Genomic DNA, 25,363 nt, shown 5'->3' on the forward strand with positions numbered 1-25,363 from the left:
TGTTGCTGACCACATTCAATAATTGTGACTATTTTTGTAATAGTCCATAAGAATATTGTTTCATTTTTTTTTGTAGTACAAATACAAGACGGGATACCGTAAACAGGTCGGCCACCACATCGGTGCCCGCTGCGTTGAGGACGACCCTCTGCTCATGTTGGCTCTGAACTCAGCAAAGATTGCCAGTGATGCTCTGTACAAGAAGGACTTCAACAAGTCCAAGACCAAGTTCAACCTGCCGGTGGACATGATGGCATTTGAACTGGCCAAGAAGAACCAGATTCAGGTCAACCACGCCAACTACATCACTCGCCTGCACAACTGGACCTGCCTGCCCGACTCCAACGATGTTGTTCAGGCCAGACAAGTGTATGACATGCAGAGTGACGTGAGTCTACTCCTCTTGTTGTTTTTCCACCTGTCTTGCTTTACATGTTCATAAAACTTAGCATGGCGTATATTGATTACAACGTTTGGTTCCTCATAGGCTATGTACAAAGCTGACCTGAAGTGGCTCAGGGGAATGGGCTGGGTCCCTATTGGCTCGCTTGGGGTTGAGACAGCCAAGAAGTCTGCAGAAATCCTGAGTGATCTGAAGTACCGCCAGCACCCCAGCACTGTGCGCTTCACCAGCCCAACTGATGCCATGAACATTGTACTGGCACAAAGTAACGCACTGACCATGAACAAGGTAGAGATCTCTGAACATTATACTGGGGATAACCCAGGATCCCTTAGATATAATGACATTTAGTATCTGCATGTCAAACTAAAATACATAGTAAGAATTTGGATTTGCATTTGGGTTGGGGAGATACGATTAAGTACTTTCCATAGAAAATGATAAAAAAACGTTATTGATCAGTTCTATCACAAAATGATGTTGGATTATGTTGGCTGTGTTCTCTTCCAGCGTTTGTACACTGAGGCATGGGAGAAGGAAAAGACCAACATCCATGTCAATCCTGACACTCCGGAGATCCTCCTTTCTCAGCAGAACGCCATCAACATGAGCATTGTGAGTGTGCAATATCCTTCATACACTAGTCTTGTTGTGATCCGGTTGTAAAAAAATGATTCAATATTTCAGATCAAGTAGACGGATGTGCGATCCTCTCAGGTGTGACATACATCAGTTCAATGCATTTATTCACACCTCTATCTTACCTTTCAGAAACAATACAGACAAGGGTTTGAGGATACCATCAAGAAGGGCTATTTCCTTCCTGGGGATGCCATCTCTGTGAAAGCTGCTAAGGCCTCCAGAGATATCATCAGCGATGTAAGAGACTTGTGTTCATGTGTGAATCTTAATATTAAAAAACTGATTTGTTTGGGCAAGTCATTTCCAGATTATTTTTGGGGCTTTTCTTGTGAATGTGAGAGATGAACCCCGAACTCTTTTGTTTGTGGTTTATCAGTACAAGTACAAGACGGGATACCGTAAGCAGGTCGGCCACCACATCGGTGCTCGCTGCGTTGAGGACGACCCTCTGCTCATGTTGGCTCTGAACTCAGCCAGGATTGCCAGTGATGCTCTGTACAAGAAGGACTTCAACAAGTCCAAGACCAAGTTCAACCTGCCGGTGGACATGATGGCGTTTGAACTGGCCAAGAAGAACCAGATCCAGGTCAACCACGCCAACTACATCACCCGCCTGCACAACTGGACCTGCCTGCCCGACTCCAGCGATGTTGTCCAGGCCAGGAAGGCCTATGATCTCCAGAGTGACGTGAGTCTCTCAAACATATTTAACAAATCATTACATCTTTTTGACTATTCCATATGTGATCTACAGTTGTCTAATATTGAAAATGTTTGCTATTTCCTTAACAGGCTGTATACAAGGCTGACCTTGAGTTTGTCAAAGGCGTGGGATGGGTCCCCATTGGCTCGCTGGATGTGCTGAAGGCCAAGAATGCTGCAAAAATCCTCAGCGACCGTCTCTACAAGCTGAAACCAGGCACACTGAAATATACCACCGACATGACCTCCATGCCTATGGTCTTGGCAAAGTCAAACGCGGATATTATGAACAATGTATGCAATGAGATACCCCTCCTTTTGAAGTACAACTCAATGGAGATCAGAGGCAATTCTCACATGGTTCTGATTACACATGTTGTATCACTTGACCTCGCCACTTCTGTCTTTTTCCTTTACAGCGAAATTACATAGCCGCTTGGGAGGCCGAGAAGATGAAAAACCATGTGATTCCTGACCTGCCCGAGCTGCTTCTCTCCAAAGCCAACGCCTACAACATGAGCAAGGTGTGTTCGATCTTTTGATGATATAAATACAGTGTTGCACATCCATCTAAGTACACATCAGTCTGAAAGGTCTTGGGTCCTAAATTTTCCTATGCAAAGACATTTTAGCGTGCTTTTTTCTTATTTCCCTTTCAGAAACTGTACAGACAGAGTGTAGAGGAGATCTTCAGAAAGGGTTATGACCTCAAGGCTGACGCCATTTCTGTTGTGGCTGCCAAGCATGGAAGAGAGATCATCAGCGATGTAAGAGGATTAAATTGAATTATTATTTAATTATTAAAAATTATAATTTTATTTTTATTTTTTATATTTACCAGTGTATCTTTATTGTTTTGTCTGTATAGTACAAATACAAGACAGGATACCGCAAGCAGGTCGGCCACCACATCGGTGCCCGCTGCGTTGAGGATGATCCTCTGATCATGTTGGCTCTGAACTCAGCCAAGATTGCCAGTGATGCCCTGTACAAGAAGGACTTCAACAAGTCCAAGACCAAGTTCCATCTGCCGGTGGACATGCTGACACTTGAACTGGCCAAGAGATGCCAGATCCAAGTGAATGATTTCAACTACAGAACTCACCTGCACAACTGGACCTGTCTGCCTGACTCCACCGATGTCGTTCAGGCCAGAAAAGCCTATGATCTGCAGAGCGATGTGAGTTTTTCAAAATAAATGATTTTGTCAGTTACTGAAAATAAAATTATATACACTTTCTTATGTCAGATATTCATGCTTGGTTTTACCCTTTGTGATCTAGGCTGTTTACAAGGCTGACATGGAATGGATCAAGGGAACAGGCTGGGTGCCTATTGGTTCTCTCGAAGTGGAGAAGGCTAAGAAGTCAGCAGAGATTCTGAGCGAGAGGAAATATCGTCAGCACCCCAGCAAATTCAAGTTCACTGCCCAGACAGTAGACATGCCTTATGCACTTGCTCAGGCCAATGCTGAGATCATGAACAAGGTATCTTTAGCATCTCTCATTTTATTTTATCAGAGTACAATCTGATGTGTTTGGATTGTGATATTAATATCCCTCAAGGGGAAGGGTAGAGGGTAGGGTTGATATAATTTGAACAAAATTATCCACCAAATAAAATATTCCTTAAAATATTGTTCTGATTAATGTATTATTTAAAGTTTTAGGTTGGAAGTCTGTGCTTCACTTCAGTGTTCACTTGCTCTGTTTAAGTTGCATCTCACTAAACCGGGTTCATCTTCATTTGGCAGAAATCCTATGTTGCTGCCTGGGAGAGCGCTAAGACCAAGCTTCACATTGGCCCCGATACCCCTGAGATCCTCCTGGCAAAGCAGAACAAGCTCAACACCAGTCTGGTAATGTAACTGCCCATGTTAACCATATATTAATCATTGCAAGTTATTAACACATCAATAATTGTTGATCGGCAACTTTTAATTTAAAGGGGACCTATTATTCCTGTTTTGCTAAAGGAGTGTTTCAGGACATGTTTTCTGTAATAGACAGCTCACAAAAAAGAAAACGGGGTGTCTTATTTCACAGTTTATGTGTTAGTAGGCCCATCAGAGACCCAAATGTATGTGCACAAGCACTGAAAAAGTGAGTTTCCATCATAGGTCCCCTTTAATCAATTAAGTATGGTTGGTATTTCCTGACTACATGGATATGTATTTAAATGTAAAGAAAAAAAATCCTGTCCCCTCAGAAACATTACCGTGAGGGCTTTGAAGACACCATTAGGAGCGGCTACTACCTGCCAAAAGACGCAATTTCTGTTGTGGCAGCCAAGACTTCCCGGGACATTGTCAGCGACGTAAGAATTCACTTCATCAGACTCCCTTCACATATTTGGTTCAGACATTATGTTTTTTGCTTCTTAATTTATTCCCAGTAAATCCGTTTGAGGAATTAAATTATAATATAATAATATACTTTATATCATTTTAATTATGATATAACATTCTTTTTCAAGTATAAGTACAAGGCTGGCTTCCGGAAGCAGTGTGGTCATCACATTGGAGCCCTCAGTGTTCAGGATGACCCCCTGCTCATGCTGGCTGCAAATGCAGCAAGGATCTCCAGCGATAATGCCTACAAGAAAGAGTTCAATAAGACCAAGACCAAGTTCAACCTGCCAGCAGACATGCTGGCCTTTGAACTGGCCAAGAAATGTCAAATCCAAGTCAATGACTTCAACTACAGAACTCATCTGCACCAGTGGACTTGTCTGCCTGACTCCAACGACGTCGTTCAGGCCAGGAAGGTCTACGACCTGCAGAGCGATGTGAGTGCATACAGCAGTCGCCTGTCAGTCCATCGATCACAGCAATGTAAACAGATGTGTTGATTTATTGGTTGGTTCCTTTCAGGCTGTGTACAAAGCTGATATGGAGTGGCTCAGGGGATGTGGCTGGACACCTCAGGACTGCGTGGATGTCGTCAAAGTTAAGCATGCCCAGACCATCCTGAATGAGAACCTCTACCGGCAGCCCCCCAGCACTATCAAGTTCACAAGCGTGGTCGACCTGCCTGCCATCGTCCTGTCCAAACAGAACGCTGAAAACATCAGTGAAGTGAGTAGTATCTCTCTGTCAACGTGTTTGTCTGTCTGTCTGCTGTAATGGCTCTTCTGGTCACCCATTGATCAGTAAAAGTTTCAATGTTATATTTTATGCCTTCCTACACTACCTATCTACATCTATCTAACGCTGTCATTTTAAAAGGAATGAATTCATGTTCCCTGTTTCTCTTTGACAGAGGAAGTACAGGGAAGCTTGGGATAAAGACAAGCTCTCCATTCATCTGAGACCTGACATCCCCTCCATTGAGCTTTCTAAGGCAAATGCAATCAACATCAGCAATGTAAGTTTTTCTTATAGAGATATTGTGTTGCATGTTATGTGTTTACAGTGCTCCATAAATGTTTTTCTGCATCTCTATCTAAGATCATTATTCCCGAGAATATTCTATACAATCAATTTGATATGGTCAAAGACAATGATTTTGAATTCTACAGACACTATTTTCAGTTGTTCTCTGTTGTGATGGTTCTTACAGAAACTGTACACTAAGGCATGGGACGATCAGAAGGCCAAGGGCTACCACATCAAGGAGGATGCCATCTCTGTGCTGAAAGCCAGGGCCTCCAGAGATATTATTAGTGATGTAAGAGAAATATTTCATAATGCATAATGTTTACTTCAGTACCTACATGTGTGGCAAGTACTGATTTTCAACCATCTAATCTCTTTTAGTACAAATACAAGACAGGATACCGTAAGCAGGTCGGCCACCATATTGGTGCTCGGAGCGTCCAGGACGACCCTCTGCTCATGTTGGCTCTGAACTCAGCCAAGATTGCCAGTGATGCTCTTTACAAGAAAGACTTCAACAAGTCCAAGACCAAGTTCAACCTGCCGGTGGACATGCTGACACTTGAACTGGCCAAGAAATGCCAGATCCAAGTCAACGACTTCAACTACAGAACTCACCTGCACCAGTGGACCTGTCTGCCTGACTCCACCGATGTTGTTCAGGCCAGAAAAGCTTATGATCTGCAGAGCGATGTGGGTTGACTACATTATTTATGTTGTTGTATTTGACTATATAATTATGTCACAGCGCTTAAGTATATATTCTTGTATGATAACACATTCCCCATAAGTTTTAAGTTGAAAAAAAACTGGATTTACATGAATATCTCTTCTTTAGGCTGTGTACAAAGCTGATCTTGAGTGGATACGTGGATGTGGCTGGATCCCACATGAAAGTGTCGATGTTGTAAAGGTGAAGCACGCACAGAAGATCCTTGCCGATGTAAGTCTCTCTTACTTTGCCGATTTTATAGCCACTCATTTGATTGCTCATGTACTGTAAATTTGTCAAATAACTGAAGTCAACTTCCATAAAAAATGGTAACTGTCCTTCACTCGAACACAGAGAGGCTACCGTGTGAAGTTGGATGAGCAGAAATTCACGGCCCCTGTTGACAGAATGGACTTAGTCTGCGCTAAGAATGCTGCTGATGTCCTCAATGAGGTCAGGAGAGACACACATCCGTCCTGGAACAGATTTTTATGTTATTTTTTTACGTTACCTTCATAATATGGAATCTGTTGCTTTTACTACATAATTGTTTTCTTTGTGCAGGCCAAGTATCGTGAGGCCTGGCACCTGGACAAGACCAAATACTCACTGGTGGACACACCGACCCTCGCTACAGCCAGAGAGGTGGCTAAAAACGTTCACCCGGTAAGTGGAATATTTTTCAACATATTTGAATATAATAATTTCTCAGATCATGTATTGTTCATAATCCCATGTGACATTTATGTTGGTCTTTCACAAGGCTGATGAGTAAATTAGTGGTTGCTTATTCACAATATAAAATGACAATTTATGTCTATCACAGAAACTGTACACCAAGGAATGGGATGCGGTCAAAGCCACTGGCTACTTCATGCCTGGGGATGCTGTGCCAATCAAGCAATGCATTGGTACTTCTAAAGTGCAAAGTGATGTAAGTATTACAATTTAGAAGCGGTTATTGAGTTGAGTTAATTTCAGTTAAGACTTAGCTGAAGATTATCTAAATTTATTTGGAGGATATGTCAAATATAATTGTTCCTCTAACTCTTTCCAATAGCACAAATACAAGGAGAGCTACCGCAAGCAGGTCGGCCATCACATCGGTGCCCGCTGCGTTGAGGATGATCCTCTGATCATGTTGGCTCTGAACTCAGCCAAGATTGCCAGTGATGCCCTGTACAAGAAGGACTTCAACAAGTCTAAGACCAAGTTCCACCTGCCCGTGGACATGTTGCAATTTGAATTGGCCAAGAAATGCCAGATCCAAGTGAATGATGACAAGTACAGGACTCTCCTGCACCAGTGGACCTGTCTACCTGATTCAAATGACGTCACCCATGCCCGCAAGACATATGACCTTCAAAGTGACGTGAGTATTGTGAGCTCATCTATCATTGTCATGCAACTAAATTGCAAGTTTGCACACTCCTCTAATGCCTTTAAAATTGTTCTGTCACTATTTAGTTCATCTATAAGGCAGATCTAGAATGGATTCGTGGCTGTGGCTGGGTGGCAGCCGAATCGGTTGATCATGTTAAGGTCCGGAAGGCCCAGGAGATTCTTAATGAGGTACGTTTACCACATAATATTCAGTATTTGATTTATGATTTTCCATGTTTGATCTAAATCATTCTCCCTTACATGTCTTGCCCTTTCCTCGCATGGCTCCTAATGCAGAGGCTGTACAAGAAGAATGCCAAAGAAGGCTTCATGAAATTCACTCACATTGTGGATCCTCCTGAGATTGTCCTGGCTAAGGTCAATGCCGCGAACATCAGTGATGTAAGTAGTGCGTTATTGTTTAAAGCCTGTAAATAAAACAATAATCCAAGGCAAACCTTTTTCTATGATTGTGTTATTTTTTGACCATGAATTCTAACACTTCATTTAATTCCTCTTCTGCAATAGCTGAAGTACAAAGAGACCTTTAATGCAGATAAGGGACATTACATTGGCTCAGAGGACACTCCTCAATTGGCACATAGCAGGGAAGTGAGCAAGAACATCAGTGAGGTAATGTTATTCATTCATGAATTCAATAATTCTTTCAGTCATTGGATTTTAATACATTTCCACCTTTCTGCATTTGCTTGTTTGCATGTCTTGCGTTTACCAATAATGATCGAGATAATTTTGTCTTCTGATTTCAGAAATATTACAAACTCCAATGGGACGAAACCAAAGCCACTGGCTACCAGCTGAATCATGAATACATCCCTCTGCTCTCTGGCAAGAAGGGCAGGGAGATCATCAGTGATGTGAGCCTTTATTTTATTACATTTTTCGTATTCTATACATTAAACCTCATTAAGAGTGTTATTAGTGTTTCAACTAATAATGCGGTAGTCTCCGTTCCCCACAGTGGTGCTGACACCCATTTCCTCTTTTAACATCTAAACAGGTCAAGTACAAGGATGCCCATGAAAAGGCAAAGGGCCACTACATAGCCGGAACACTGGTGGACTTCCCTGAGGTCATGCGCTGTGGCGACCAAGAGAAGAACAAGGGACAGGTAAGGGATTTAATAGCTCTTCTATTCATACCACAGCCTTCATGTTGTTAACAATGAAAGTAACGCACAATGTTATTGGCTTGTCTTTTCTTATTCAGAGGCTCTACCAGAAGGATTACCATCAGACTAAGACCAAGACCCACCTTCCATCGGACATCATTGCCAACTGTGTGGCCAAGAGATGTCAGGACATGCTGAGTGACATTATCTACCGCACCTACCTGCACCAGTGGACGTGCCACCCCGACCAGGAAGATGTCATCCGGGCCCGGAAGACCAACGAGATTCTCAGTGATGTGGGTTTTGTATGCATATATACTGTATATATATATATATATATATATATATATATATATATATATATATATATATACTGTATATGTGTCCATGTGTGAACATATACATGTGTGTGGAAAGATATAGAATACAAAGAGATATTGATAGTATGTAGTATGTATTTAAAATATAATATATATTTTATATAGCTCATTTTTTTTAACACTTTCTATGTCATTAATAATGTTGTTGTTGTAGGTGTTCTACAAGGACGACCTGAACTGGATGAAGGGCATTGGCTGCAATGTGTGGGACACACCTGAGATTGTCCGTGCCAAGAAGTCCTATGAGCTGCAGAGCGATGTAAGGAAGCACAGCATGTGTGTGATTAGAGATCATCCTCATGTTACCTACTACATAAAGCTTGAAAAGCATATCAGACTTTATTTATGGAAAGTAATTAACCTATTGTTTTGTCTACCTGTATTTTTTGTCATTGTAATGGTTATAATACAACATGCCTCAAGGAGGCTTCTTGGTCACATGAGACCATAGCTAAGTATTTTATTTTGATGACGACAGAAATAATAATTTAGTACAGTACTTATTACGTCTTATTATATATGATACATTTTGATTTGGAGAATATTTTGATGAAACATACAGTAAATTGACACAAAAACCTATGCTTATGCTTTTTTCCTTTTGCAGCTGAAATACAAAGAGGAGGGCAAGAAGGAGTTCAACAACTACTCCATTGTGACAGACACCCCAGCCTACGTGACTGCCATTCTCGGTCACACGTGGGCTAGCGAGGTTAGAGATCAAATCCTGACTGACTTAAAATAAAAAACAACAAAAACAAAAACAATAAAAAGCTGGGGAAAAAAAGGCTCTTCGGGTATTGAAAGTTGTGTTTTCTTTCCACAGCTGAACTACAGGGAGGCTTACCACAAGGAGAAACACTTGTACACCACTGTCCTGGACACTTACGACTATGCCAGATGCCATAACTTCAAACACTTCTTCAGCAATGTAAATATGAACACAGATATGGTCTTTCTTTATGACAGCAGCAGCAGTCAGCTCTGCAGGGAGCTTCATAATGTGGGAGCATATACAGTAACGTCAACATTATTTCCCGGATTTTCTGTCGACAGAAAACTTACAAGGCTGCCTGGGACAAAATCAAATCCAACAGCTACCAGATCCCCCATGACTCTCACGCCCTGCAGCACGCCAAACAGCAGAAGGTCATCCTCAGCGGTGTAAGTCTTATAATTGTTTTCGTGTTATTACCAGGAAAAGCTGTCATCTTCTAATTTGGATTTGTGTTAGACTTTCTTCAGTTTCGTCAACACGGATCTCCTGACAAGAATATGCGATTCCCCAACTCTCACAGGTGAAGTACAAGGAGGACTATGAGAAGTTCAAGTCTCTCTACAGTCTGCCCAAGTCACTGGAGGATGATCCTGCCACTGCTCGCTGCGTCAAAGCTGGAAAGCTCATCCTCGACGTGAGTCAGGAAGGGTGTATTTTCTATCTTGTGTTTTGACCATGTCACATTATGTCAGCGTTTCTTTCAATGCGGCGTCCAGACACTGTGCTGCAAGCGTAGATCTGTGCTCACAAAGAGCTGTCCAGAAGATAAGTATTGTATTTTATTATCCATGTCGCCAATACAAACTGTTGTGAGGGATGTGCACATGTGTTTGCTGGTTGAATAAATCTCAACTAGGATGTCGATTAATTGTTTGATATCAGGGTTTACACTGCACTCTATACTTGCATAAGTCCTTATAGTTTCTTATATCCGATATCAACACCCAGCAACAGCTCCTTTTCTTCTAGTTTGATATTGTGTAATGCAGCCGGAAGAAAATCTTTGGTGAAAATGCCTAGTTAATTATTTTTACAGTTAATATTTACTTAATCATCTTTGTTAATCTTAGGTAACCTCTCAACAACACAAATAAGCTTATGTCAAATTTCTTCTCGTAGAATTTGACCGAACGATTTTTCATTCAAGACATTCATCAACTCGTCGATACAAAATTTAAAATTAAAAAACATTACATCGCAAGCTGTGATGTGAAGAGGTCAAGCCGCTTTGCGCCGTCTCTCTTATAGCGCCTGTACAGGGAGAACTATGAGAAGACCAAGGCCAAGAACCACATCCCACCAGACATGCTGGAGATCCTGTCCGCGCGCAACACCCAGTCCAGCATCAGCGAGATCAACTACCGCAAGTACCTGCACCAGTGGGTGTGCCTGCCCGACATGCAGATGTATGTCCAGGCGCGCAAAGTCAACGAGCAGCTCAGTGATGTGAGTGATCATTATCACTTCTAATATCTCAGACAAAGGCGATATGATTGTATATATGCGTCAACTGTCGTCACTCTTTTTTTTTTTCTTTTTTTTTTTACATTTCACTTATATTCTGCCCAGATCTTCTACAAGGATGACCTGAATTGGCTGAAGGGCATCGGCTGCTATGCCTGGGACACACCTGAGATCCTCCGTGTCAAGAACGCTGGTGTACTTCAGAGCGAGGTTAGGCCACTACCATCGACTGATTGGTAAGGTAGGGGATATTGGGGTTTCTAATGTTTATTTTGCCATTTCCAGAATAAGTACAGAGCCAAGGGTATCGAGGCCTTCAAGGAATATTCGGTTGTGACAGACACCCCGGTTTATGAGACCTCCAAGCAGAACGCCCAGAATCTGAGTGACGTGAGTGCCACTGATGATCAAACTCAGAGACTCATAATTACCATCAGTAACGTGTGACGGAAACATTCACCTTTCATATGTTTTGCCTTTATCCATTTCCAGCTGCACTATCGTTATGACTACAACACCAACGTCAAGGGCACCAACACGGCACCTGCTGTCACCATGGAGATGGAAAGGGCTCGTCTGGCCAACCACATCCAAAGCGATGTAAGATGTTGTAACAATCCTCATAATGTTCTACTTCTATTTGTTAGGAAAGGTTTGTAGCCTAAAATGATATTCTCAGGAGAGCATTTGTTTATATATGTTTCTGTTGTCTTTGCTCAGAACTGGTACAAGGAGGCCAACAAGAATTCCATGCCCACTGGATTCTCCCTGCCCCATGACACCCCTCTCATCAAGCAAGTCAAGAACAACACTCTTGTTAGCAGCAGTGTAAGTTCTTTAACTTCGGATTGATCCTTTTTTAGTTTGTACACTGTAGCCTTGACCCAAAAGAGGCTTTCTCACTACATCACGGACCATTTCACTTTCATTCTGTGCAGGTGAAATACAAGGAGGCCTATGAGATGATGAAGGCTAAGGGCTACTCCCTTCACCCAGAGGGTGTCAACTTTGTCAATGCCAGGAAAGCCAACAAGATCATCAACCAGGTGAGATTGCAAAGGCAAAGAAGATACTTGGACTCTTTTTTCCCAAGGGTTAAAAAAACATCATGTTGTGGATAATGTGATGCCAACCTTGCTTTCCTCAGCGTCTGTATCGTGAGCTGTATGAGAAGCAGAAGGACAAGATCCACTCCACGTACCACACCCCTGACATCAAACAAGTCAAGATGAACCAGGAGAACCTCAGTGACGTATGCAACAAATTTATATACAAAGCCGTCAAATATGTTTACAATCAATTAAAATTCATTCAGGATTTGCAGTTTCATAATGTTTTTTTTTTTTAATGAATCCTTTTGCTCTCCCATTTTAGTTGTTCTACAGAGAGAAGTATAACAACACCAAAGGCCAGCTGATTTCCATGCCCATCACTCCCCAGCTGATGCACTGCTACCATGTCAATGAGATCACCAGCGATGTATGTCCCAATGGAGACACTATTTGCAGATAATGAGGGTAAAATACACTTTGTCACACTGCTGGTTGAAATTTGTAAATAACATACATTTCTTCCCTTCCAGCTGCGGTACAAAGAGGATCTGCTGTGGCTCAGAGGCATGGGCTGCTTCCTGTACGACACACCAGAGATGGTCCACGTCCGCAACATCAACAAGTTCAGGGTAAGTTCAGGCCTTTTTCCTGGATGATAGAAGCCAAAGTTTTTCAATCTTGCCTTGATGTTTTGCTAAATATTTTTCTCCTTTTTCCTTTTCAAATGATTTTGATGTTTTATAGGTCAGCTATCCAGTTGAAGCCAAGAAGAACCACGCTAACTTCAGCGTGGTCCTGGACACACCAGAGTACAAACGCGTGACTGAGCTCAAGACCCACATGAGTAATGTAGGTCTTCTCAAATAGAAATATCTGAGTGCAAAACAGCACAAAGTACATTTTTTTTTACCTGTGCACTGAGTGGCGAATTCACAAAGAATTGATTGGGGCCGCTGATAGCACTAGTAATTGCGCATCAATTGCTCCCGCTATCTGCGTCGTTTCAACGTCTGATTCAGATAAGATATTGCGATAATGATATAACGGTGCAAACACGCCATAAAGTTTTGCTGCTGACTATGGACTGGAGTATGACTATGACCAAGAACACAGTAGGCAGGACAATAGCAGAGTCAAGGATAAAAATTAGCATCAATGGCTCCAAGGACACGACACAGGGCTTTCTTTGTTTCGTTCAACCAGGAACCGTAAGAAAATAAATACATCTAAAATAAAAACACACTGTTTTTATTAGTTTTGTTTGGAAAACGGGGAACGGAGTAAGCGTAAATGCATAATGGAGAGAGAGCACCACTCCGATTGCTCCCTCTGCATTACATGCATTTAATGCCATTGGGGTGCAATGCCCACCCCCATGGCGCATCTCGTGCCCCCCCACCAGTACCCAAATGGAGAGGGAATGGAGTGATTGGGCTGGAGCGATCGGGGTGGAGCGATCGGGGTGGAGCGATCGGAGTGGAGCGCGGAGAATGGTGCGCTCTGCTCCTACCGCTCATACCGCTCCAAGGGCCTCCCCCCGCATCGGAATTCCGAGCTCATGCTCGAAACACAGGGTTGTTGTAATATTTTTTGCCCGGCCTTAAGACTGTTCCCTATATAATAACCTTATTTTTCATAATTTTTCACTCCACTTTTTTTTTCACTCCAATAAATAAAATAAAAGATGATTTACAGCAGAGCCGTCCATGGTCCTGAGGCTTTAGGCCAAGCTGCGTCAGTGTCGAACGTCTTGAAGCTGTGGTTCAATGCCAGTTTTGACCACTTTATCGCTATACCCTATAACTTTTAGTTGTTTTTTTGATATTGTCGGAGTCTCTACCCACATGTACGGGTTTAGGGAGCGAGACGTTCCAATATGGCAAGATTTTATTCTGAATGTTAGCAGAAAGGCTTGCTGGCAAAACAGAACTGTAAACTAAAAGGGATTGACAGAGTTAGTTTTGCCTGGACGTTCTCCGAACCGTAGGCGTTTCTGCGTCCTGCGCCTCAGCCCCCCACTGAAAGACAGAACAACATATATGAAGACCCTCCCAGCCGGTTCCGTCCAACCAGCGCTTAAGAGGCTGCATGGGCAGGCCCAGTAAAGCTGCGGCGCTACGGGGCAAAGCCAGCCCCGTCACTTGCAGACTGTGGCTTGCTCTGCTACAGATATCTTTTGAGTTTAATCGGAATTATAGAACCGTTTTTGTCAACGTTTGTAACGCTGCCCATTCAAGGCATCGCTACCTTTGGATGCTGTGACAATAGTAATAATAATGTTAAAACATTATTTACAGATCATTGGAAAGTCTAAGGAAGACCCCTTATAAATGCACTTCAATTGCACCAGTTCTCTGAGGACAGTTATAATTTCCCTCTAACTGCGTGTGGCTATTACCGCTGGTGTTGAATTCAACTTTTTTGCAATAAGGCTCATTTGCATGGTAAGGGGCTAATTTTGCGCCAAATGTATGTATATTACCTCATTTAAATACATGAAATAGCACCGGAGCACAGAGATGCTATCTTTTTGGTGGCAAAGTTAGAAGTGCATTTCGCCCTTTGCAGGTGCTTTGATAATTACATGCTTGCTTTTGCTGTATTTGCAAAGGTTTAATGGCTGCAAAAGGTTTAGTGGCTGCAAAAGCCGCGCAATCCTTTTGTGAATTCACCCCTGAATCTTTAAGAAAAAGAGCATATACAGTATATTGTTTGTAAATGAAAACTGTCACAGGTTTGAACTGGGTTTGACCTGAACTTTTTGCTCTCTTCTTCTCTCCCTCTCCAGCTGATCTACAAAGCGCAGAGCAAAGAGGAGATGGCTAAGGTCGCCATCCCTCTGAATTCTATAGACATTCAGAGAGCCAAGTGGACCCAGACACTGTCCAATAAGGCAAGATAAGCCATCACCACATTTCTACTTGTGCCCTTTAATAGCCATCGAATCACCGCATCCACAAGTTGCATTAGTCAGAGTGATGCCTCCGTAATTATCCAGTATAATACTCTATTTTTTCTATTCTTTGCAGTACCTGTACACAAACCTGGCCTCCAAGGAGAGATCCCACATCACTCAAGAGTTCAACACACCCACGATGGGCCACGCCAGGTCTATGAAGGTGGTCTGCAGCGATGTAAGTGTTGCTCGTGTTTTCTCCTTTGTCACCCGTCTGTTTGGGTTGATATCTTTAGTTTATTAGTAGAGTAGAGCAGTTCTAAAGTGTTTTTTTTTTTTTTCTAAAATAAGGTTTGAAAAAATAATGGTTTTCTGTGAACATTTTCATTCCAATGAGCGGTTTTTATTCCCGCCTCCCCCTAGAACAAATACAGACAGCAGTACGACAAGATGAAGCACAGGTACACTTCCATCGCTGACACACCCATCCTGATCCGTGCCAAGAAGGCCTACCTCCAGTCCAGCGATGTGAGTACTGCACACATTGAGTAATCTTCATCATTAGCAATATCCATTAATATGAGCATTATGAAGCAAGCAGCATCATAGTTAGATGATGATGACGTGTGTATTCATTTGAACTGTGGTGTCGTTTTTTGTCTGCAGCTGCGCTACAAAGAGACCTTTGAGCGATCCAAGGGACACTACCACACAGTCAAGGACGCCCTGGACATCATCTGCCACCGTAGGGTCACCGATGACATTAGCGAGGTTAGTGCCTAGAGAAGAGCTGACTGAATTTATTGCTCACATGTTGTTGCTCATTCTCTGCATCTCTCATCCAGAGAGATTTAAAAAAGTTCCGCCCCTCTCTCCCTGTCCGTCTTTCAGGTCAAGTACAGGGAGAAGTACATTAACTCCCTGGGTACATGGAAGTCCATTCCCGATCGCCCTGAGTTCTTCTTCAGCAGGATTGTCAATGATAACGTCAGCACCGTAAGTATAGATGTTATCGCTGAATCAAATGTTTAGGCTACAGGAAAACGGACACATAAGTATCTCCCATACGGGCGGCCAACAGGCACTTTATACTTGACATTCAGTGCCGTTCTGTGGTTATGGTAAAACATTCAAATCTTCCTCTTTTTTTTGTAGGTCAAGTACAAGGAGGATCTGGAATGGCTGAAGGGCGTCGGCTGCTTTGTGTGGGACACACCTGAGATGGTGCAGGCAGAGAGAAACAAGATCCTCTACAGTGAGGTGAGCGATCCATTTGCCGGTCGGAGCTATTTCCGCTGCTTTTCACTGGGAACCGAGGGATTTTTATATTCTTCTGTTAAAAAAAACAGCAACAAAAAAAACGTCTCCTTTCTGGCAACAGAGACACTACAAAGCCTCCTTTGAGAAGAACAGAGGCAACTTCAAGTACACCTGTGACACGCCGTTCTTCCAGGCCACCAAGAACGCCTCTGTCCTCATCAATAATGTAAGTCGTTTCACAATTTCATCCCAAAGTAAAGTGAAATCTTTTATTTGTAATTGATTCAACATTGTATACCTTTTGTAGCTCTGACATTTTCACGAGGGGCAGTTACTGTTTAGCCTGCTTTCTCTCTCTGTGCATCTCAGTTGGAATATCTGCTTTGAAGGTAAAGGGAATGTTTTGGCTTTATAATTCCATTGATGCCCTCGTCTACGTGCAAACATTTATTTTTGCGTGTGTCTGTAATCTTGTGATCTTGGAATACTGTTGCTCTGTTGTTTTATCCTTTTCTCACTCTTTTGTTACGTCACATGCATTTAACTTTACTTTCTTCCCTGAAAGCGACCGAGTTTTCACAGCACATCCCGCCATTTTCTGGACCAATGTTTTTAACACCCTTTTGACGTTCTGAGCAGAGGGCCTATAAAGCTTCCTATGAGAAGAGCAGGAGTAAGTTCACCATTACTACAGACGATCCTAGATACCAATTGGCCAGAGAGAACAATAAGATGAGCCAGGTAAAGCCCCCATGGCCGCCCCCCTCCCGCCGCCTCCCGCGGGGCCGACTAACCGGGTCGCTGATCCTGGTGCATGAGGTCATCGGCAACCCGTCGGAGGTTGCTGTGGCATGGATAGAGACAATTTTCTCCCTCTCTCTTCTCTGTATTTCTCTCCTATCCGTACGTACTCTCTCTTTCCCCCCGCCGCAGGCATCCCAAATGATGCCGCTCAAATTGACGGCAGTGGAAATCTGTCTTGAGTGAGCAGGAGTGCTCTTTTTTTTTTCTGTGTCATCAGAGCTGACATGCCTGTTATTGCACCCTCTGTGTGTGTCATTTAGAATTCATTTACTTCGCCAAACAAGCCGGTAAATCATGTCTCTAATATTGCTAAAAGCAGATGACTTTAAGGGAAAGGAGATTTTCACGCTGATGGCACAGATATTGTAAAAAAAAAAAAAAAAAAAAAAGAGAGAATCAACTCCCGTCTTCACACTTGGATCTCCAGAGACAATCTCCAGTGATTCCAGTGTAATTACTTCTGTTTGTGCGCGTCTCAACTGTGGCATGCTGTGTGTGTCTATGTGTATGTTGTGTACTCATGGACAGACAAAATATAAAGCCAGAGCCAAGGATCTGCTAAGGAGCGGCTGCAATGAGCTGCTCCGCCCCGACATCCTCACAGCTCTTTACCAGTCCACTATGGGCAGTAAGGTAAAGCACACCAGAGCAGCTGAGCTACAGCAGAACACCTCTGGCTCTGTCCACAAACTGACCCGAGGCAATCAGAGCCTCACGGCAACCAAAATGCCGAACAAATGTCCTGGGTCATTAGATGACTCCCAATTTCCTTCATGCCGTTTCTGGACAGAGCTTTAGGTCAGCCCCTACCTCCAATCACCTCTCCTCCATTCATCCCAGCCTCACCGAAAGACGTGGACCCTCTTCCGACTATCCCACATCCTGCCCCTCTGCTCCATTCTAATCTTGCCTTCTTCCATCCTGTGCAACGTCACCTCATCACTCATCACCGAGCACAACCTTTCTTAATAATAAAAAATAAAATAAAAAAACTCCAACTTGAAGGTTTGGTGCAAGAGATGTAAGTCAAACTGAATAGTAATGAATTCAATTGGAAGTGAGGGCGCTGTCACACCTTTGTGAAACAGCGTTCAACTGATTCAGAATGAAAGCGTCTTAAAAAGGCAGTTATCTGTTTATCTATCCAAGTCATTACTTCTATTTTTGGGTACAAATAAATGAAATTAAATACTGTCACAAACTGAAGCTCCTAAGCTCTTACCCCCTGCAATGGAAAGCAATAACAGCTGCAGACTAGTTAACTGACTTTCATGGTACCTTGAATGACACCTCACCTTCACTGAGACTATACATCAGGCTCCCAGAGTCGACTCAAGGATATTTTGCCTGCAGCGTGCAGGAGCATAAGAAGGAAGACTTCAAATGACAGGTTATAGTCTATAGTCCACCATCGGTACCATGGAACCGTCCTGTTCATTATCAACATTCTCATCATTTCCATGCATGTAGTGTGACGCATGTTATCTAAACTTTTGCACGATCGTACTCTGCTTCATCCATTACATTCATACATGTTACATTCATTACACTCATTCTATTTACAGTTAAAATAGAATAAATAAAGTGGCATCTCAATAATGTTACAGTTAGATAAGTTGTCACCATTTTCATTTTGGAACCTATACACATTACAAAATGTAAAAGAATAAGTATAAATTAATATAAATAAGTCTGTGTATGTGTGTCTATATATATATATATATATATATATATATATATATATATATATATAGACACATATATACATACACACCTATACATATATTTATATTTATACACATATATGTACACACACACACACACACACACATACATATATATATATATATGAGTGTTTCTAACTATCCCTGCACATCGTCATCCATCAGTGGAAGTACAGGCAGCAGTATGAGCGAGCCAAGGACAAGTTCACCTCGATCTTGGAGACCCCTGAGTACGAGGCCCACAGACGCAGCAAGAAGATCAGCGATGTGAGTTATTCATTTTTTTATTCCCGGGACATAGAGAATAAACCAGAAGTTTAGTGTCAAACTTCCACATTTTGCTCTTATGGTCTGCCATTGTGGTTTCACTTAATGGGAACAGCGTCCTGACAGTTTTTTGTTTTTTTTTATATTGTTTTTTAGATTATCTACAAGATGGAGTACAACAAGAACAAGGCTAAGGGATACACCATGCCCTACGACACTCCATACCAGCAGCACATGAAGAAGGTCAAGGAGATCACCAGCACCGTACGTCTTCCATGAACTACCCTTGCTTTTTAATACTCTTTTAGACATGAGAAATAATACATTTATATTTTTCTTCTTATAAATGAATCTGTTATTTTGTCTTGGATAAAAGCTTGTTCTTTCCTTTGGTTGATGGTTGGTTATGTGTTGTATTTTTTAGTTGAAGTATAAGGAGGTGTACGAGAAGGGCAAGGCGCATATCAACATGGATCCCGAGGCTTTCGATATCCGCGCTGCCAAGGAGGCTTACAAGAACATCAGCAACGTGAGTCGTGCGTGAGGGGATGAATGCATTAATAAAATACTTTATTTATTGATTAATTATTACAATTGTTATATTTTTTGTATAATCTTTACTCTTTATTGCTACTCAAATTGGAATTGGTATTACAAAACCTAATTTAAAACACTAAACGTGACATAAAAACTTTGGAATATGCAACTTCTAAGTGTACAGTGTTGTGGTTCTGAAATAGTACTGCTGCACTGGAACTTAATGTCACAAATATCAGGAAGAGACTAACAACTGTGGCAAACAGAGTTCTCTGCTGCATCTGCTGAGTGCCTCAAACAGAACTCGACAATCGGCTTTTAAAAGCACAGATAGTTATTAGTTGCATTTGAGAAAGGGAAGGAGCTGTAGAAATGTATTTAGCTTAAGTCAATTGAATTTCTGGGTTTTTTTCTGATCCATTGTCTTGATTGTGTCCTATTTTTTAGCTTGACTACAAGAAGAAGTATCAAGCGACTAAGAGCAAGTGGATCTGGACCGCGGACAGGCCGGACTTTATCAGTGCTGCCAAGAACACCTTGCAGCAGAGCGATGTGAGTTTCATTGTACACGTCTCCCGGTCAACTCTGAATATCTTCAACACGGCGACTTCATTTCCACCCGCTCGCTTCCTCCACAGGTTGAGTACAAGTACGACAAGGAGATGCTTAAGGGCTGCGTGATACCTGTGGTGGATGACAAGATCACCGTCCTGGCTAAGAGGAACACTGAGATGGCCAGTGATGTGAGTTTCGCTGCTCCTCCTTTGTGTCCACAGCGTTTAAGCTGTGTGATGATGCCAAGTAGGCTACGGAAGAGCCCAAATAACCACACATCTCACTCAGCAGCTCTCACTCAAGTGTCAGAGATTGTCCTTTTAAAAGTCTCGAGATAAATGTTAAGACGATGTCAAAGTGATACAGAACCGATTTCTTCTTCTACAGAAAAGTCAAGTCTAATAATTTTACCTATGAAATCATACGCCCTATTGTAAAATTAAAAAAATGTTTTCCGAGCCAAAATATAAGTCCCGAAAAACTGAGACCCTTGCATCTGCGGTGCATTCCTTGATGTAATTTAAAATTGTGACGTCTGGTTGCATCAGCTTTTGCCTTTGGTGCATTTGCTACTAACACTGCGTTTATTCCTCCCTGCCCCTTAGGTGAAGTACAAAGAGAAGTACGAGAAGGGAAAGGGCAATTATATGGCCGTTATGGACACTCCTCAGATCCTCCACGCCAAGTCAGTGCGCACTCTCGTATCTGAGGTAAGAAACTGCCAGGACAAGTCTTTGGAAAATATGCACAAATTTAAAGAGATTTATTTGTATTATCATTTGTTTTTTTATTATTGTTACTGTATCTGTGTTAAAAGCTGGTCATTGTTTTCTGCAGAGCAAATACAAGGAAGCCAGTAAGAAGGACATGCAGTCCGGCTCGTTCACCACGCTGACCGAGACCCGTGACACCGCCCACAGCAAGGAGATCAACAAGCTTATCAGCGAGGTAAAAGCCTTGTACTTTTAGATCAACTTTTTATCAGGCGTCCGTTTTATCATCCTGCCTTTGACACAAAACCTCCTCCCCACCACAGAAACTGTACAAAGCGAAGTTCCAGAAGGACAAGGGCAAGTCCAAGTACAATAAGATGGTTGTTCCTCCGGATGTTCAGCACGCCATGGATGTGGCAAAGAGTCAGAGCAATGTGAGCCGGTTCAAAGTAACAGATTGTTCAGCAGACAATACGCAGAGCAGAATTCACACTTGTGAGGTTCTGTCTGCCTGCTGGGTTTATGTTCATGAGGTCCCATCCTTTCTACCTCCCAACCCTGTAGTTTGCCTACAAGAAGGACGCAAAGGACAACCTGCACTACACCTCGGTGGCTGACCGCCCTGACATCAAGAAAGCCACCCAGGCTGCCAAACTCATCAGCCAGGTAACTTCATATCCCTACACTGCGGCATACCCCCTGCCCAGATGACAGTGTTGCGGTGGTGACAAAATCAAACATCACAATTTTTGTGGACAAGTACCTTGATATCGATCATATAATTAGACAATATTTAGGGGATGACTATAGGCACTTTCATAAGATATTTACACACAATAAACATTTGAGGAACAATCATTAGTAATGTGGATGTTATGACCAAGCTGGTCGAGGCATTGATTAGAACAGCTATGAAATCTACAAAGTTCAGAAATTTGCCTTAAAGATAACATTTACGAATATCAGGAAAATATGATAACCAAAATCCAAGACTATATCCAGTCTCATCACAATATCGATACAACATCAAGGTGGCCAACAAGCATTTAGCATTCAAACAATGCTCTAATTTGTGCGCCTTCAGCTGATCTGTAACGTATGTCTGTCAGGTTGGTTATCGCGAGAAGGCCCGGCAGGAAGCCAGCCGCGGAGGTTCTCTGGCCTACCGTCCAGACATTGATCTGGCCACAGAGGTGTCCAAGCTGACCAGCCAGGTACATCCCTCCATCTCCTTCGGTCTGCCTGACACAGACCCTGCAGTACCCGATCGGTACTGTGTGGGCTGTGCGTTAATTATGCATTCCTGGAGTTTGTTTACCCTCTTGTTTATTCCACAGATGAGATGACATACACAGAATACAAGGGGCCATTGCTTAATATCAGCTCCCTAGATGTCCTTGTCAGTTCGCCTTACTAGAGCCATGCTGGCACCGCTGTAGTGGACGCTGGTAGATGTCCTTTAGGCTAAAGTACACACTCCGGCAGCTCCGCACTAGTGCTTTCCCTGCCATCCTGCATTACTATCCCTTTGTTATTCCTTCATTGTGAGCCTATGAATGTATAAGTACGTCCAGATCACCATACTGCACACTCTGACTCCTCATTCCCACCCCAAGGTCACTTACCTGCACCGTAGCCCACTGTCTTCATCATCATCATTTTCCATTCCTCTCTCTTTCCATGCTGTCCTGGTCTGTGTGTTCTCATCCGTCCATCTCACTGCGCTTTGTAGGTGGAGGCCAAGCCCTCCCTCCATGGAGCAGCTTCCTATGATACCCCCCAGATGCGCCACATTAAGAAAACGAGTGCCCTGACTAGTAATGTAAGGAGGTCAACACCCCGAACCCCCGCCTGTGGGACAGACGGGCTGCTACTCATTGTCTGTCTACTCTGTCTTCCGTCCGTTTATTTATTTTTTTCCTATTTATTCACTGACTGATTGATAAGGCTGAGTACCAATGAGGTTTACAGAACAGGACGTTTTTCCAATACCTTAAAATGTATGTTTATCTTCCAGTTTGCTTTTTGTTTTTAATCTTTTTTCCATGTCTGCAGCTTTTTTTTGTCATTGCCAAACATAGACAAGCATCATGTTAGTGCATTAGTGGTCATATGTGTAAACTATTTCCTTTTACCTTTGAGGTGTCCTTATATTTAAAAAAAAAACCTTTTGTTTTTTTAATAAAAGGACAAGTCAAATGTCACAAATCATACAGTCACTGTCAGTCTATAATGTTCTACGAACGACTCTGTGAATGTTGTGAAATGAGTAAACTGTTGCACAAGTTCCTTAAAAGTACTCCGTATATCCAGCAGTCTGCTATACTAGGAGGCATGGAATCCATTAAAGCCTGAGGATCATAAAGTCAATGTATGTGGTTACTGCTGGATTTACAAGTGCTTGGAGAAAAAGGTGTGGAAGTTTTCGGAGGTAATTTTGAAAGACATTGCCTTCTGGATGCAGATCATCAGTAAAACAAAAAGTCAAAATCTGCCTCCCCTGTACTCTCATCCACTACCTCTGTGATATATACTGGACTATATGCAGTATGAAGTCCATGTTGTGTTTGTTTCATTCTTATTCTATGTCAGAATTCATGGTCTGTCTTCTGGGAATCGCTACAAAAAACTCCTTATATTTATCCAAGAATAAGACATGCATCAGGAAATAAGCCTCTCCCAGAAGAAAGCCAATGGTTTTACAGTTGTTTCTCCTGTATAAAAAGGGATAGAAATTACTATACGGACGTCTCGAGTGCAGAGGCCTGGCTCATCCCTTTTTATGCACTTTGTCCAAACCCTGTCTCGTCCTCTGATCGTTTCCTCTCCAACGTAACTTTCAACCTCTCACCCTTCTGTCTCCCCGGAAGCTGCCACCTGCGGCTGCTGCTCGTTCTAACACCGTGTCTTTCCTGCCCTGACAGGTGAAGTACAAGGAGAAGTTTGACAAGGAGATGAAAGGAAAGAAGCCCCAGTATGACCTGAAGGAGAGTAAGATTTACCAGACGTTGAAGGATGCCAATATACTGGCTAGTGAGGTAGGTGCTTGAAACAAATACTACTAGTACTTAAAAAGTATTCTTGTTCCTGGATGTGCTGTCCTAACCCACAGTCAAGACCCCTATAGTTCATACTATAATACGATAGTATATTCCTAAACTTTATACTATAATGCTAAAGTATACTCCTGTACATAATATAATACTATATGGTATCCTCCTACATGTAGGAGTGAAAGTGTTGGTGAAAAAAGTCGCACATGCGTATAGCACCGTTTTGCAAAACAATGATATCAACTAAATTGTGTTTTCATCCCAACTTGTAAATACGTTGTTATCGTCACTTAAAATCAATGCTAACTAAAAATCAAGCAAAGTCTTGAAGTCTTCTCTCATTTTGGTCACAGTTAAAGCAGCATTATGTAACTTTTGGTATTTGGGATTGGCGCCCCTACAAAGTGCAATTGCGATTTTACACCACTGTGGTAAAAGTCGGCCCGGGGTGCGAAAATAATTGATTTTACTGGACCAATTTGAACCTTATCGGTCATGTTTCAATAATGTACAGCTAGGTAACAGTGCCACTTACACGGACCTCGCCGCTTCAGCGAGCACCCAGTCCACGGTTCCCCCGGAGCCAAGGGTGCTGCAAGGGTTGGGGCCCCCTGCTACCGGTGTAGGTACCAGAGCTATCAGTGGGTGCCGGCCTGGCAGATCGGTTCACACATGCGAGTTAGAGGGTGAAACGTGTTTCATTGCGTGGCGCAATGAAAGTGAAGGCCGGCGCGTGCAAGCTGAGATGAGGTGGGATCCCAGCCCTGCGGGTGTCGGGCGCACCACTGGCCCGCCTCGCCAGTCGGGAGGTGGATCGGCTACGTTTTGTATGAGCATTATTACCGGACATTTTGAACGCAAGTTTATAATTTATTCTTTTTTTCTTTATTTTTTTTTGTACAGTTTACCAAGTAAAAAAAAACGGTAATTACCGGAAAACATAAAGGAAGTGATGCAGTGCCGTCAAACATAACCCACTTTTCCCACTGTTTTGAACCAAAAGATACAAAGTGCAAGAACAGGCGTTTGGGGTGGTGGGTTGGAATGAAAGAGGTGCCATTCTCCATATTAAAAGTACCATCAAAATGATTTTGAAGCTGTTTTAAGGTTAAAAAAAAAGTTACATCGTGTTGCTTTAATTCCTGATACATTTACCTTCGGTGTCCCCACAAGCAGCTGCGGTCTGTTGCAGGCGCCTTCTGCAAACAGCTGGACGTTGTGAGTTAAATGCAGGGTTGCAATTTTGTGACTTTTCCAGCCCCCAGCGTTGCTCAACCCCCCACCCAGATTTATCGTACTACTAAAAGTAGTACAATTTCATGTCAAAAAAGACAAAGATGACAACTCTGCCCAGAGTTAAGAAACACAGAAACTAGTTTCTAGTTTATAATTGTAATGTGATATTTTTGAGCAATATGGGAGCAACTGCCCTCCCTTACACCCCTATGTCTATTGTGTACCACTTACATAAATTATTAAATCACTTTTTTTGAAGTGGTCATCTGTAAGATTATTTTGTTCACAAAAATC

At 42.5% G+C, this 25,363-nt stretch overlaps 1 protein-coding gene across 20 annotated transcripts in view; it reads left to right on the plus strand.

Moving 5' to 3' along the window:
- Positions 1-25,363, plus strand: part of neb (nebulin) — a 61,692-nt gene that overhangs the window by 23,677 nt on the left and 12,652 nt on the right. For 14 of the 20 annotated variants that reach the window (XM_080019019.1, XM_080019033.1, XM_080019038.1 and 11 more), the window contains exons 58-120: positions 77-388; positions 488-691; positions 914-1,018; positions 1,175-1,282; positions 1,422-1,733; positions 1,838-2,041; positions 2,167-2,271; positions 2,407-2,514; positions 2,616-2,927; positions 3,031-3,234; positions 3,501-3,605; positions 3,956-4,063; positions 4,223-4,534; positions 4,620-4,823; positions 5,008-5,112; positions 5,308-5,415; positions 5,505-5,816; positions 5,962-6,066; positions 6,190-6,288; positions 6,400-6,501; positions 6,662-6,769; positions 6,896-7,207; positions 7,303-7,407; positions 7,516-7,620; positions 7,747-7,851; positions 7,989-8,096; positions 8,240-8,350; positions 8,449-8,646; positions 8,885-8,989; positions 9,338-9,442; positions 9,557-9,661; positions 9,787-9,894; positions 10,029-10,142; positions 10,757-10,954; positions 11,078-11,182; positions 11,258-11,362; positions 11,465-11,572; positions 11,693-11,800; positions 11,911-12,018; positions 12,120-12,224; positions 12,347-12,451; positions 12,555-12,653; positions 12,769-12,873; positions 14,813-14,917; positions 15,054-15,158; positions 15,344-15,448; positions 15,587-15,691; positions 15,812-15,916; positions 16,076-16,180; positions 16,302-16,406; positions 16,820-16,921; positions 18,874-18,975; positions 19,132-19,239; positions 19,400-19,504; positions 19,960-20,064; positions 20,151-20,255; positions 20,673-20,777; positions 20,905-21,015; positions 21,104-21,214; positions 21,345-21,446; positions 21,890-21,994; positions 22,513-22,602; positions 23,705-23,818. In XM_080019019.1, the coding sequence (XP_079875145.1) occupies positions 77-388; positions 488-691; positions 914-1,018; positions 1,175-1,282; positions 1,422-1,733; positions 1,838-2,041; positions 2,167-2,271; positions 2,407-2,514; positions 2,616-2,927; positions 3,031-3,234; positions 3,501-3,605; positions 3,956-4,063; positions 4,223-4,534; positions 4,620-4,823; positions 5,008-5,112; positions 5,308-5,415; positions 5,505-5,816; positions 5,962-6,066; positions 6,190-6,288; positions 6,400-6,501; positions 6,662-6,769; positions 6,896-7,207; positions 7,303-7,407; positions 7,516-7,620; positions 7,747-7,851; positions 7,989-8,096; positions 8,240-8,350; positions 8,449-8,646; positions 8,885-8,989; positions 9,338-9,442; positions 9,557-9,661; positions 9,787-9,894; positions 10,029-10,142; positions 10,757-10,954; positions 11,078-11,182; positions 11,258-11,362; positions 11,465-11,572; positions 11,693-11,800; positions 11,911-12,018; positions 12,120-12,224; positions 12,347-12,451; positions 12,555-12,653; positions 12,769-12,873; positions 14,813-14,917; positions 15,054-15,158; positions 15,344-15,448; positions 15,587-15,691; positions 15,812-15,916; positions 16,076-16,180; positions 16,302-16,406; positions 16,820-16,921; positions 18,874-18,975; positions 19,132-19,239; positions 19,400-19,504; positions 19,960-20,064; positions 20,151-20,255; positions 20,673-20,777; positions 20,905-21,015; positions 21,104-21,214; positions 21,345-21,446; positions 21,890-21,994; positions 22,513-22,602; positions 23,705-23,818 (8,469 nt within the window). The remainder of the gene's footprint in view (positions 1-76; positions 389-487; positions 692-913; positions 1,019-1,174; positions 1,283-1,421; positions 1,734-1,837; positions 2,042-2,166; positions 2,272-2,406; positions 2,515-2,615; positions 2,928-3,030; positions 3,235-3,500; positions 3,606-3,955; positions 4,064-4,222; positions 4,535-4,619; positions 4,824-5,007; positions 5,113-5,307; positions 5,416-5,504; positions 5,817-5,961; positions 6,067-6,189; positions 6,289-6,399; positions 6,502-6,661; positions 6,770-6,895; positions 7,208-7,302; positions 7,408-7,515; positions 7,621-7,746; positions 7,852-7,988; positions 8,097-8,239; positions 8,351-8,448; positions 8,647-8,884; positions 8,990-9,337; positions 9,443-9,556; positions 9,662-9,786; positions 9,895-10,028; positions 10,143-10,756; positions 10,955-11,077; positions 11,183-11,257; positions 11,363-11,464; positions 11,573-11,692; positions 11,801-11,910; positions 12,019-12,119; positions 12,225-12,346; positions 12,452-12,554; positions 12,654-12,768; positions 12,874-14,812; positions 14,918-15,053; positions 15,159-15,343; positions 15,449-15,586; positions 15,692-15,811; positions 15,917-16,075; positions 16,181-16,301; positions 16,407-16,819; positions 16,922-18,873; positions 18,976-19,131; positions 19,240-19,399; positions 19,505-19,959; positions 20,065-20,150; positions 20,256-20,672; positions 20,778-20,904; positions 21,016-21,103; positions 21,215-21,344; positions 21,447-21,889; positions 21,995-22,512; positions 22,603-23,704; positions 23,819-25,363) is intronic. The other 6 variants (XM_080019030.1, XM_080019036.1, XM_080019027.1 and 3 more) reach the window with 3 other exon arrangements.

Source organism: Zeus faber (assembly GCF_960531495.2).
Source record: "Zeus faber genome assembly, chromosome: 18".
Lineage (NCBI taxonomy): Eukaryota > Metazoa > Chordata > Actinopteri > Zeiformes > Zeidae > Zeus > Zeus faber.